The sequence below is a fragment of the Perna viridis genome, chromosome 11 (assembly GCF_037379345.1).
Source record: "Perna viridis isolate PV_CMFRI_1.1 ecotype Kerala chromosome 11, ASM3737934v1, whole genome shotgun sequence".
Classification (NCBI taxonomy): domain Eukaryota; kingdom Metazoa; phylum Mollusca; class Bivalvia; order Mytilida; family Mytilidae; genus Perna; species Perna viridis.
This window is the reverse complement of record NC_142455.1, coordinates 35,361,272-35,374,716: the sequence shown is the minus strand read 5'-3', so window position 1 is coordinate 35,374,716 and position 13,445 is coordinate 35,361,272. Positions and strand designations below refer to the sequence as shown.

General features: G+C 30.7%; 1 protein-coding gene across 1 annotated transcript; it reads right to left on the bottom strand.

Annotated features, from left to right (window-relative positions):
- Nucleotides 1-3,413: 3,413 nt before the first annotated feature.
- LOC148603891 (uncharacterized) lies at nt 3,414-12,928 on the bottom strand. The gene is made up of 8 exons (XM_088552319.1): nt 12,293-12,928; nt 11,711-11,791; nt 11,207-11,311; nt 8,212-8,301; nt 7,524-7,628; nt 5,915-6,124; nt 4,893-4,997; nt 3,414-3,938 (listed from the first exon to the last, which is right to left on the bottom strand). Exons 1-8 carry the CDS (start codon nt 12,744-12,746, stop codon nt 3,550-3,552), a joined length of 1,539 nt encoding a protein of 512 aa, XP_088408445.1. The 5' UTR covers nt 12,747-12,928; the 3' UTR covers nt 3,414-3,549.
- Nucleotides 12,929-13,445: the final 517 nt, after the last annotated feature.

The following is a 13,445-nucleotide window of genomic DNA, read 5'->3' as shown; positions in this document are numbered from 1 at the left end:
CTGAAAGCAAGCAAGGCTTAATCTGCGGTGTGAGCGTAGAACGTTACAGCACCATACACGTGCAAGTTAACGGGGTGTAGAATTTTGAGAAAAAAACATTGATTGTCAAGAAGGGTTGTGTCGCGACTAGGATGTAAGACAACAATACGACTCCCACATAGCTATTTCAAATACAAATGCAAATCATACGTCGATATGCTGTACACGTGTTTCAAGGAGTAACTTCTCATCAGCCGCATTATAATCAAATATATGAGAAGATCTAAATCCAAATAGAAGTACGCAAAAACAAATCTGTTGAAATAGGAAGTCAAATCCAGCACTGAGAGGGTTTTTGTTCATGTGCAAAACAATGAATGAAGCCCCAATGCTTTTTATATTTTTAAATTTGTAATACTGCAAATTTTTAAAAAGATGATGAATAACATCTGATATAATTCAGAGTCAAAGTCTGACTACTGGGTTTGTGAATGCGGTTCTGTGGGTTACCAGTAGTAGCATCAAACCCGTGGTTATAAATATATCAAACATATATATATATATTTAATTTCGTCATGTTGTTCACCTGTTTCACACAAGGAGTAACCTCCCATCAACAGGACAAAAATCAAATTTATGGGAAGATCTAAATCCAACAATTAATTTATGCAAGAAGTAATCAAACACACAGCTATCGCAGTAGGAAGCCAAATCTAGCACCGAGATGTTCTACCACGTACAACACGAGGAATATTGGACGAATAATCTGTTTGTTTAATCCGTATGAAGTAATGCTTAATTTGTGGCAATATTTTCTCTTCTACAATGGAAAACGATTAAATACAATAACTCACCCGATTAGAATGAATAACCGTCGATTTTTTTTTCAAATAATGTGTATCACAGTTGCACAACGTACGTGACGTCACATAAAACCTCATTTGGAAGCAATTCATCTGGAGACCAATGCAGTGACCTGTTGTTACTTCGAAATGCCCTCCACATCCTTCTTTCATTTTTGATCTGCGTGAATATAAAAAGTCCGATACCAATCCTTTATTTTTACAACAAAAATTTTCTGAAATTAAAGCAAATTATCCGGATTTTTCGACGGTGTATACAGATGGCTCAAAAGATGGCGATAGCGTTGCATGTGCTGCTGTCCATGGTGACAGAACTGTAACTGAACGGTTGCCATCGAGCGCTTCCATATTCACAGCTGAAGCTCGAGCCATATTGTTAGCACTTAAATTGATTACTCAATCTAATCTGTCACAGTTTATTATTTGTTCTGACTCTTTGAGCTGTCTTTTGGCAATTAAGAATCACAAACTGAAAAACACTCTTATTTTACAAATTTTGTATTTTATTCATCGACTTCGGGAATTTGATAAAGAGATTGTTTTTCTCTGGGTACCCAGTCATGTTGGTATTCAGGGGAATTCAGTTGTAGACAAGGTTGCCAAAAAGGCATTAAATGAAATAATAAAGGACGTTAGTTTGCCATACACCGATTTTAAACCTTTAATAAGGAAATATATTTTAAAGATGTGGCAGGACCGTTGGGACGGTCTTGAATACAACAAATTCCATAAAACTCAATCTAGGCGTTCATCAATCCGGGTCGGGCAATCGCAAAGAGCAAGTGGTCATGACTAGATGCCGCATTGGACATTCTAGATTTACACATGGCCATTTGCTTGTTGGTGATCCTCCACCTGAGTGTATCCCATGTGATTGCCCTTTCTCTATCAAACATGTTCTTCTAGATTGTGTGGATTTTGCCAACACCAGGCAAAATTATTTTGACTGCGCCAATATGTTTGATTTGTTCAAGACCGTTTCATCTGAAAACACCATCGATTTCTTGCGGGACATCAGTTTATTTAATAAAATCTAAATTGGATACCTTCCTTAGTTTTTCAATATTTTAAATGTTTTATCGAATTTATGTTTCTATATGTATTTTATGTCTTAGGTTCACCTTTTATGTACCTTTTTATATGTAAATAGCTGCTTCTTTTTAATTTCATTATTTTATGAAGAGACTTTGATCTTAATTTTAATATTTTCCTTGCATTAAATGTTCTTGCCGTGATATGGCCCTGGTCGCCGAAACGGCAGTAAACAGCAATAATCAATCAATCAATCAATCCGATTAGAATGAATAACCGTCGATTTTTTTTTCAAATAATGTGTATCACAGTTGTACAACGTACGTGACGTCACATAGCAAAATAGATCCGAAAGGAAAAGGTGCAACGCTTATAAAAATTACATATTTAGGTCAGGAGAAACTTCCTCTCGTTGAAAAAAATTTAAATGATCTAATATTATTCATCATCTTTAAAAAAAATTGCAGTATTACAAATTTAAAATACAAAAAGTATTGGGGCTTCATTCATTGTTTTGCACATGAAAAAAACCCTCTCAGTGCTGGTTTTGACTTCCTATTTGAACAGATTTGTTTTATGTACTTCTGTTAGGATTTAGATCTTCTCATATATTTGATTATAATGCGGCTGATGAGAAGTTACTCCTTAAAACACGTGTACAGCATATCGATGTATGATTTGTATTTGTATTTGAAATAGCTATGTTACATTACATCCTCGTTGTTGCGACACAACACTTCTTGACAATGAATGTTTATTCCAAAAATTATATACCCCGTTTACGTGTACGTGTATGTTGCTGTAAAGTTCTACGCTCTTGCCGCAGCTTAAGCCGTACTCTCAATAAGATTTTTACGATGATATATCACCACAGTTGTCTCTCTATCACCACAGTCATAAACTGTTTCAGTTGAGTTCGTCGGTGATTGAATAAATGGTAATCCTCTACCACGACAGAGATACCATTTGTTTCTAAAATATCTACATGTGTCGCATATATAATTTTGTTAGTAACCTATTTATTTGTGGAGATACATGAAAACTGAATGGCACAACACTACAAAGACAACAAATTGTATTTTATTTTCAATTGAGACCAAGAATAGATTGCTAAGGCAACCATTTTTACAATAATATTTTTCTTGTGCTGGAATAGCACATATCTGACTTATAAATCATATCGTATTTTGGGCTAGCTGCAGTCTGCCCAGCGGTGGAAGGGTTTCATCGGTTTTCATTGAAGACCCATGGGTGGCCTTCAGCTGACGTCGTTTGTCTTGTGTTGTTGTTTTCTCTATGAAATATTTAAAACTTTTATAGAAAATTCAACTCTGTTCCAGAATATCTACATATATAAGCACGCTACTTTTTTTTTATTCAAGATGAAACAACTTCGGTTCTGTATTTTGAGCAGGTATCTTATGTAGGGGACTTCATTACTGTAGTCATAGTTTGTAAAGAGTGAAACAAGAACTTAAATTACACTTTATGTTGTCCATATGAACATACATTAAAATGCAAAATTCAATTTGTATGAGATATGTTCAAATATTTTAATAAATAAATGAAGCTCAAACTCACTACGTGCTATTTATACAAAAGTGATATTTGACAAACATTTACTGCTGTAATGGTCCATGGACAAGTAAGTCACCAACAGGAAATATTCCTGATATTATGCCAGTTGTACTATAGACATACAGGATTCAATATCACCAAACACACGCAGGTATTCGTGTCGAGGAGAGACGGAGATGACGTCATCAATTTGCAAATCAGTAACACTAGTCACAGCGGCAGTTTGGTAATACGTTGTCATTGAAAAGTAAGCATCAGCAATAACTTTATTGTTCTTTAGAACATTAAAAGAGCTTCGAACAGTATCTGTGACTATGTAAACCGTTACCAAATAAGTTCCTGGTTTCTCGCACGTGAAGTTGCCGTTAGATTTAATGTAGTTGACAAGTCCATCAGATATTCCTTTCGCAAACTTTACATTGCTGAATGAAATCGCTTTTCCTTCAAAGATATTTGGTGTATCTACAGCACATGTAGTGAGAAACACTGCAAAGAATTAAAACACAAACATTAACATCGAATTATTTTACAAGTGGTAAAATAGAAAAAAAAATACAGGAATGTTGTCTAAACACCATTAGGTAATGATTATATCAGTTATTTAGTTATCTAAATTAAGGTTTGTTGCTCGAGTACAAATTATTGAGTCGGTGTATAAAACAGAGTAAAATATGTTTTAAGAAGAATTAAAGGCCAGTTCTATAAATGTACAATAGAAGAAAGCTCAAGAAAATAAATTAGGCTATAACGATGAAATTGAAATGAATTTTAAGAAAATAGAATTACCTACTTTTTTTATTATGATATATTCCAGATAAATTTTAATATAAATGATTTTTGTTTCCATTGTTATACGTGAATTTTAAAGATAAACACAATTTTCAATTAGTCTGATACATAACAAATAAATAATTTGTAATTGCCATATTAAGTGTTGTCCAAGTAGAAACCAGGCAGATCTTATGATATGGGCATCACTGTGAACATATCCCAACCAATTGAATGTGAGACTCATTATTATGCACGAACGAATTTGTCTGTATCAAAAGTTGATAACTGAGAATATATGTTCAAAATGCTCTTACAGATCAACTTAATTATGAACATATTAAAGGCTCCTTTTCTTTTATTTTCAAGTTTCTTGTGTTTTTTCGTTCTTACCATTTCTGCAATGTACAAACCGACATTCATTTTTCCAAAAATACGGAATTATAATTAGTTTAAACATATTTTATTTGCATATAAACAAAAGGGATTGAACAAAAGTGAATCACACTTACGAGGTTCTCTCCTATAATCTTTGATGGATGATCATTTCTTCATTTTTTTTTCATTAGACAAAAATGTAGGGTTTGATACGAACGTTATGACAATAAATGTTAATTATTTTGTAGCCTATAAGTTTGAAAAAAAAACATTCTGCCGTAAACAATGACAAACCTTTATCGAACATTTGAGTTAATCCAGTTGTTAAATTTATGTAACTGTATTCCAAGACCTGTATTTTCTGGTGAAGTGCTTTAAATTCATCTGTAGTATTCATATCTACCAAAAGTGGGATATTATTCAATTTAACATTAACGAAGTAACAAATGCATTAGTTTCAACAGAATCACCACGTAGAGTATAACACTACAGATATCCGTACCACATCCATATAAGGACAGTTGTAATACCGTTTATTGGGATATGTTGGTCGTCATTTTATTTTAGTTAATTTGGTGCCTCTCTTAAAGTGATAAAGAAAGTAAACACATCAAAATATAATGTATATTTATATATTTTGCAGGAGTGGACGAAAACAGAATTAATGTAATTTATATCTACTGTTACTGTTTCAGATGATCCTTGAGAGATGTTATTATCATCATTAATTTAAAAACGCTGAACTAAATACTTATTATTCTAAATGCAGCAAAATTCAAAACAGGTATATTTTGATACAAAAACGCATAAATTTCCCGATGCCAAAATACCTCAATTTACGAATAAAAAGACCTTTCCATGGTCATTTGTTTTCCTCTTGAAAGAGAATATCGAAATTGAAGCCATCGCAGAGAATAACTTATGTCTATTCTAAGGAAATCGATATGCTACAAATTCAGCGAAAACCACCATGATGGTAAAACACAAAAATGTAAAACCCCTTTTAATTGGAAATGTTGACTTAATCAAAATTCAATATGAACCGATAATACTGCGTATGAATAATGAACAATCTTCTAAATCCAAAACAACAGTATTGAAAACAAACAAACCATTCAAAGTTCAGAAAATGAGAACTCAACTTTAAAAAAAATTCAAGGGCTCAAATCTTGTGCAAAGATAGAAATGTCTGTTCAATATGAGTCTACCGATGTTGTTTTGTCGAAGAAAGAAGGCAGACAGTGATGAAAAAGTATTTCATAATCAAATGAATTGTAATTAATTTAATGGTAAGTTTTATTTAAATATTATTTTACCTGTTGACTGTTTGGAGTTAAACAACCCAGTGAAATCTTGTTTCATAGTCGTTAAATTACTATTTATTGTTTTTATCCTATTATCTACAGTGTTAAGTGTGAGCTTTAACTCTTTGATACTATCGTTCAGTTGAGCGGTAGAATCTCTGCTTTTATTGTTGTCCGCTTTCGCATGTTTCAACTCCTCTGCGATGTTAGCAATTGTCTTTTCTGCAACAAAGGAAAAGAATGCTGAATAAAAAAAAAACAGCAACCAAATTATTAGTTGAATTATGATACAAAAACACTATAAATTACATCTCATTTTGAAAAAAAAACATGTCTATGTTAACTCCATTTTTAACCTCAAACTTTCAAAGTCAGATATTTTTACCGTATTATGTTATTTACAAAAAAGAACATCGATTTTCGTATGATCTTTGATTACCCGGAAAGATTTTTTCCCTATTTTTTTCCTATTTTCATAGAATCAGTATGTGTGTAAAAGAATTGTACATAGATTGACATACAACATCTCTTTAAAGATCAATTATTTTGATTAAAACAATCCCTTAAATTCATTCCATGCAATATGAAGAATATTTAAAGACCAAAAAAAAAAATGAAGTAAATTTTAGTTATGGATACACCTTACTATATATATGCAGTTTTATTAGGCATTTTAAATTATACCATAAGTGCACTTAATATCCCCGGCGAAGACTAAAGAGACGTATTCGAGAGAGCTTGTAGGAAACTTTACTTCAATGTCTTTTAGTCGTTTTTTTTTAAATATTTGTTTTCAGAATTTTCTTAATGATTTCAGCAACACAAGACTGCTATGTTGGCAGTTTGACCATATCACCAGAGGTACTATAAGAGAATCTCGATTTACGAGGAAGTGGAATTGGTAATATCGTGGATTGGAAAAGAGTACAGGCAGAGGATCCTCATACGAATAATATCATGCAGTATGTCAAACGTAACACCTTGTCAACAAGAAAACATATAGGTCTTAATCAACATCTTAAGCAGTACAGCCACTTGAAGATACTAGATGGCGTATTACGTCGTGGGACAACAGTCAAAGAAGAAGAGAGATACCGTAAAAATAAAATGTAATGATAATAGATGTTTTGCACTAAAAACTTGATCGCATAAAGAGTAAATGTCGACTATATTATCAAGTAGGTTCAATTAATGCTACACACCGTAATTCAATATAAACACGAACGGCTTCTGCGAGAATTGAAACACAGGAAAGGACAGGGAATGAGCTTTTCAGTAAATGCAATTTACTTTTAAGTTATAATTGCAATCGAGTGTTAAGGATAAATATCGTATTATTTAACATGTTTTCACCGTTAAGCTAGATGGTTTGATCTCAGTTTCTGCTAAACAGATGACATTATGCATTTAAATAATCCTACATTCGGCGATTTTATCAATCAAATATACATGTGCCTAAAAGAATGTGAGATAAAGTAAGCTTACATGTACATCTTTGCTTTCTCTTAGAGATCAATGGAAGATAAAACATATTACCAAACTATACAAATGCAATGAATCCGTTTTATTAACTTTCCTCTCATTTTTCATCATAAAAAATACCTAAACATAAAATACAAACCATTCTGGGAAATTACATGGATCTTTGTGAAGATGTCAGACTGGTTGGCTTCAAGAAATTGTGTCCTTTCTTGTAGTAATGGCAATGTCTTCATAGTTTCAATAGCTATAAATGTAAGATAAATCGTTGTCTCTTAAAAAAATCGATCACACCAATGTAAAAAACGAAAAACAATACATCATTGTCAAGTACATGTAGATAAAAAATAAGCCTTCAAAAATCTGAGACTTGAAGTAAAACAGTTAGCCAAAAAGAAAGTATAACAGAAGTGTTTTGGAAACGAAGACGTAATTATTTTACTTTCATCTTCATTTCGTAAAGAAAGACTTTTTTAGCAATATAAAAGGATAAGATGAAATCATTATTTTTTACAATCATAGCTAAATTAGTAAATGTCTTGTTCCTTGTTTCAACAAACTTTTATCGAACAATTTTGACTTTGCTTATTTTGCAAGAAAAAAATTAAAAACAGATTTAAATGAACTACAAGTCAACAATGTCTACAGATATCATAATCCACATACATTCATAACCATGAAAAAAAAAATACAAATAACTTATCATTATGGAAAAATAAGTTTTTCTCTATAAAGACTATGGTAATGTTAATTAAAATTAGTGATTATCATTGTCGAATAATATATGCATTCTTTGTTTAAATATAATGTACATATAATTATAATCTTACATTTTGTAAAATTTTGGGTACTCGAGTTGATACTGAGAAGGTTCACTTTCAGACCATTAAGTTCTTGTGTAATGTTGGTTATTTGTTCATCTGAAAAAAAAAGTAAAAAACTAAACGAATTTTAAACAACTGAAATATATAATAAAAAGAACACAAGACATTGAATAATCTCTCCTAATTTTTAATATAATTGATTTTAATGCTGCTGATGAGAGGTTACTCCTTGAATCATGTGTAATACATATCAAAATTTGCAATATATATGATTGGTATTATTTCGCATCTTATACATAAAATCTTCGTTGAAAATATAAGATGTAAGATGTTTATATTTAAGCACTACATTTTTTTTATTTTAATTTGCAAACAAAGGAAGTTCTTAAATTCATTGACGCCTGTAACTTGAATATCTATTAGGACAACAATCGTCTTGTTTCTGTATTCTGTCAACATAATACAGTACAGCTCGCAGCATAATCTGATAAGTACATTGCATACCTCATACCTGGCACCCAATGCCAGGTATTTATTGCTTATTGGCTCTTAATTAACAAGACCCCCATCTCCCAGCATCAGTATGATAATCTGTATCCAATATACAACAGAAAATGACTAATTAACTGAACAGGTACATGTACCTACTGGTTACAGTTAATTACCACACACAGGTGGCTATCTCAGCATTTTAGAATTAGTTAATAAGTAGAATAAATTAGAAATAAGTTTTGTTTTATAATTTAGGATTTGAAATTTTAAGTATGTTTGACTTAAATTTCAAAAAAACTATTTAGTTCACCGGAAATTTGTAGATGAATTAGTGTATTTACCAGTGTTTTGATTAAACATTATACATGTATATGTAGAAATTTTTTTGTCTTTAAAACGTTTTGGCATTTTGATATAAAACTGAATTGTATTATTACATGTGTGAGACAATTTATATATTTATTATTTATCATTTTGAAATATTTTGAAAAATTAGTTTGGAGTTTAAATATTTTAAAAAGCATAATTAGGAAACTATATTTTTTAGGTGTTGTTAGATTTATTTAATTACTTAGACAATGATATTTGTTTACAAATTAAAGTAACAACAACACAACATTAAAGTTAAAAATTGATTTATAACAGTGGAAATCTTCATATATAACAGCATGAAATGATTCCCATATTAAAATCTACTAAATATTTTTAGAGGTACATTTAACATTGAATATACCATCTATGATAAAACACGTCTACAAAACTTTGAGTTGCTACATTTAATTATAATCTGATTTCAAATAAAATCAAACCTTTACTTTGAAAAGATATATGTTTTAGAGTGTTGATATGGTTTTGTTTATTTGTTAAAAATCTAAAATGTGACATTATGATAAACAATTGATATATCATTTATTATTTATTTTTTAAAAGTTTTCCATAGTAAGCTATTTTGCCACTATCTTTTTTCCCTAAAAATATAAAATAGTACTGAGTGACAATGATTTGCTATAAAACAAAGTATGTGAAGTCAATCTACACTACTGATCGTATGTGATAACTTTCTATGTGCTCTCTTAATATTTCCATGGACATTTGATTTTTAGGTTAACCGACAAAAGTCACAGGAAAAATACTGATGTGTTACAATGCTTGAAATCATATATAATCCTCAAGAACATTCTACATCTAGTTGGTATGGTTTAATGCACATGTCAATTTTAGCCGTATTCTCTAAGTTATTTTCATGGTAATATGTAACGATCATTTAAAGCAGTCAAATTCCCAAGCAAATCGGGTCCTCTTCTGGTAGATGTGGCCTCCCTTTTTTCAATACATGTAGTAAGTGAATTAAAATAATTAAAATAAATGGATTCCTTGCCAATGAAAAAGAAACTGTTTTGTTGTCATATTTCAATGTATGTTTTTTTGTTTTTGTTTTTTTCATAAAAATGAAATTTTCAAATTTTCAAACACGTATGCAAATATAATATAAAATTATTTAATTTCAGTATTAAATGGTATGAAATAGGTGATAAAATACAATTTTTTTTTCATCTCTTACAGTTGATATTTTCCATAACAGCTCCAAATACATTGTACGTCTATAAACTGCAATATTTTCTGTGACTTTTCCCTACAAATAATTTTTACTGACACACCTACATGTAATCCTAATTATTTTAAAAATCAATACAATTTTTCCTATGTTGGCATGTTAGGATAGAACACAAGAGACTTTACATTTTATGTATTCTTGTAACTTTGGAATAAATTTATTATTTAAAAAGTCCTTTAAAGTAGAAATAGAAAATACATGTACATATACATGTTTTTTTTTCAAATATTCACCAGTCTAATTGCTCATTTCATATCAATAACAAAATATATTCATTTTTATACACACTTTTATTAGTTTTCAAGCACTAATTTAAAGTCAGTTTTATCTTACAAGTAAATTACATTTTCTACTCTCACCTGCCCTGGTGGACAGATAAATTTTACCTGAGACACAAGAATTTATTAATCAATTAGTGAGTTGTACATTTGTATATAACAAGTAACAGAATCATTTTCAAAGAATTCATTCCTGGCATATCTGGTATTGGAGGTATGCCAGGTATGCTGCGAGCTGTACTGTACTACACTCGAAGAATAGTAAAACAGTAATACCATGATGGCCATTGTTTGGAATATAGAACTAAATTAATGAGGTAAAATTCATCTCCATACCGGTAGTGTACATACACTGTACAAATTTTATATTGACAAGTTTTACCTTGACTTTCAACAATGTTAAAGCTAACTCATGTGTGTCAAATATAAAACAATGCTATCAATCGCTTATAGACGTAATTAATCTGTGTGCTGAAGCAGTGCCATATTAAACTTTCATATATACATATATGGTTTGACAAGAGTGTTATTTGCTTTTCGTCTTTCATTTACTACGTTAACACCTAGATAATCTTTAAACCTTAGTTATGTGAAGGACATCACGTCATATACAAACCTTTACTAGCAATCAAAGATAAATCTTTTGATAGAGAAGACACGTTTCCTTTGAGTTGGTCCATCGACTTTTCAAGTGTCGTTAAATTCCCAGTAGTATCCATACCTACAAGTATTTGTGGATCATGCTGGTACATTATCAATTGAACAAGGAAATAATTTAGAAAGTTTACCTGGCAGTTCATCCGCCGCAATAGCCTAATGTAAATATACCAAAACATTGGTCATTTCATATAAAAAAGGATATCGATTCTACATTGATCCAGGTATTTTCCTTTACATATAAATTAAAGAAACACTCAGTGCACATCGGTGTACTTGACAAACATACCAAGTATTCACCAATTCATTAATATATAAAAATCAATCAACAAAATTATTTAACACTGACAGAGGTATTGCTATATATGAAATACATGTATATTAATGTACCAAACTTAGAATGTTTTGTTGATGAGTTCAAACAACACTGTATTAAAATAAAACAAGATGAGAGTAATCTTACATTTACATCCTGTATTGCTGTTTGTCCCTTTCATTGTACCAACTTCTTGTAGTGATTTGGACATGTTAGCAACCTTTTCCTCTATAATAAAAAAATAAAAAACAAAAAAAAAAACAAAAAACAAAAGACACACAACACATAATAAAACACCATAAGTTATTCAAAGAGTACACACAAAATCGCAATATTATTGGGCAACTTGGAATCAAAGAAAGATGGAAGCATGGATAAAAGCGTACCTGTAGGATGCATCCTACGTTTTTTGTCTGCTAGAAACACGAGTAGATAGTGCATGATGTCAAAGCTGGGATAAGAAATAAAAATAAAAATATGTTTTCATGGTGGATTCGGTCACACCATAATGATCAACGATTTCGTGATGTCAACCGTAACTCTTTTGGGATGAAGACATTTAGGCAACATAACAATAATGGTATATATTTTACAAAAAGATAAATATGATTCTTTTCTCGCAAATGTTACGAATGTGTAGTAATTCAATTTACGCATGTACTTCAAATATCAATGTCATGTAAAAAGTAATATCAGACATATTAATTATTAATTTGTCAATTAAATTACCTGTTTTCATCGCTAATTTCAATATACCCACTAAGTCTTGTCTTATAGTTGTCAATCCACTTTCTAAATTTGCGATTTTAGTATCAATGACGCTGACTTTTTCATCAAGGTTTTTGCTTTCCAATTTATCGAGACGGGCTTTTAAATCCACCAGCGATTTGCCTACATTTATCGTTCTACTTTCTTTTGTGGTTGACGATAAAAAAGTAGCCGAAGGTATTGGATTTGAGGTAGAGTTGAGTACTGACGAAAGTGATGTGGATAAAAGAGTTGTGATAAGTTGTGATGCGTGTGACTGCATTGTAACATTGGATGATGTGATCATCATTGAAGAATCCGACGTTGATGCATAACCTTTACTTGTCGTAGAAGTTGCAGATGTTGTATTTTGTGAACTCGTTATTCCAATCAGTAAAGGAATCAGAAGTAATATTAAGTGAATGGAAGTTAACATCCTCAATAAAAACAACACTTTATTGTATTCAATTTAGTATGAAGGTAAACACTAAGTCCTGTTCCTTTCAAATATAAAAGTCTACACTTTTTAAGTTACAACAATTTGTGTATCAGCGATGTGTTCGGTTGACACCTAAGAAATGAGGATGTACCTCTTCACATGTACATTTAATATTAATCACTTTGGATAAGCCAACGTCAGTTTAGTAATACTTCAGAGATAAACATACTGCGTGATTTTGATATTTTATTATAATCTGACCTTATTCTCATAAGATGAAATACTTCAATAGTTCAATACTTGATTTTGTTGATATTATACAAAATTTTGCGACGCAATAAACAAAGAAGTAAACCTAAGGTTTATCAGGGATTCTGGTCTAGATTAATAGAAAAATTTCCATTTTAGTCATTTTAGACCCTCATGGAAATTAAAAGTGTTCGCACTCATACGTTTTGTAAGAATATGACATTTTTAAAGAATTTTGACTCAGGTAAATCATCAAACCATCCACATGACAGTTATATGAAAAAAAATAGCATTTAAATCATTAATTTTAGATCCTTACGGAAATTAAAAGTGTGTAAGTTTATACATTTTGCAGAAATATGTCAATTTTAAGAATTTTGATTGAAATATATGTCTCGTATCCACCCACATGATAGTTATATTGAAAATTTTAGCATTTTAGTCATT

Excerpts from the sequence above, each read along its gene's own strand:
- LOC148603891 (XM_088552319.1), bottom strand. The coding sequence starts at position 12,746 with ATGTTAACTTCCATTCACTTAATATTACTTCTGATTCCTTTACTGATT. Across the intron at positions 6,125-7,523 it reads CCATGTAATTTCCCAGAATG|AAAAGACAATTGCTAACATC; the intron begins GTTTGTATTTTA and ends CCTTTGTTGCAG. Across the intron at positions 4,998-5,914 it reads TAACTCCAAACAGTCAACAG|ATATGAATACTACAGATGAA; the intron begins GTAAAATAATAT and ends CACTTTTGGTAG.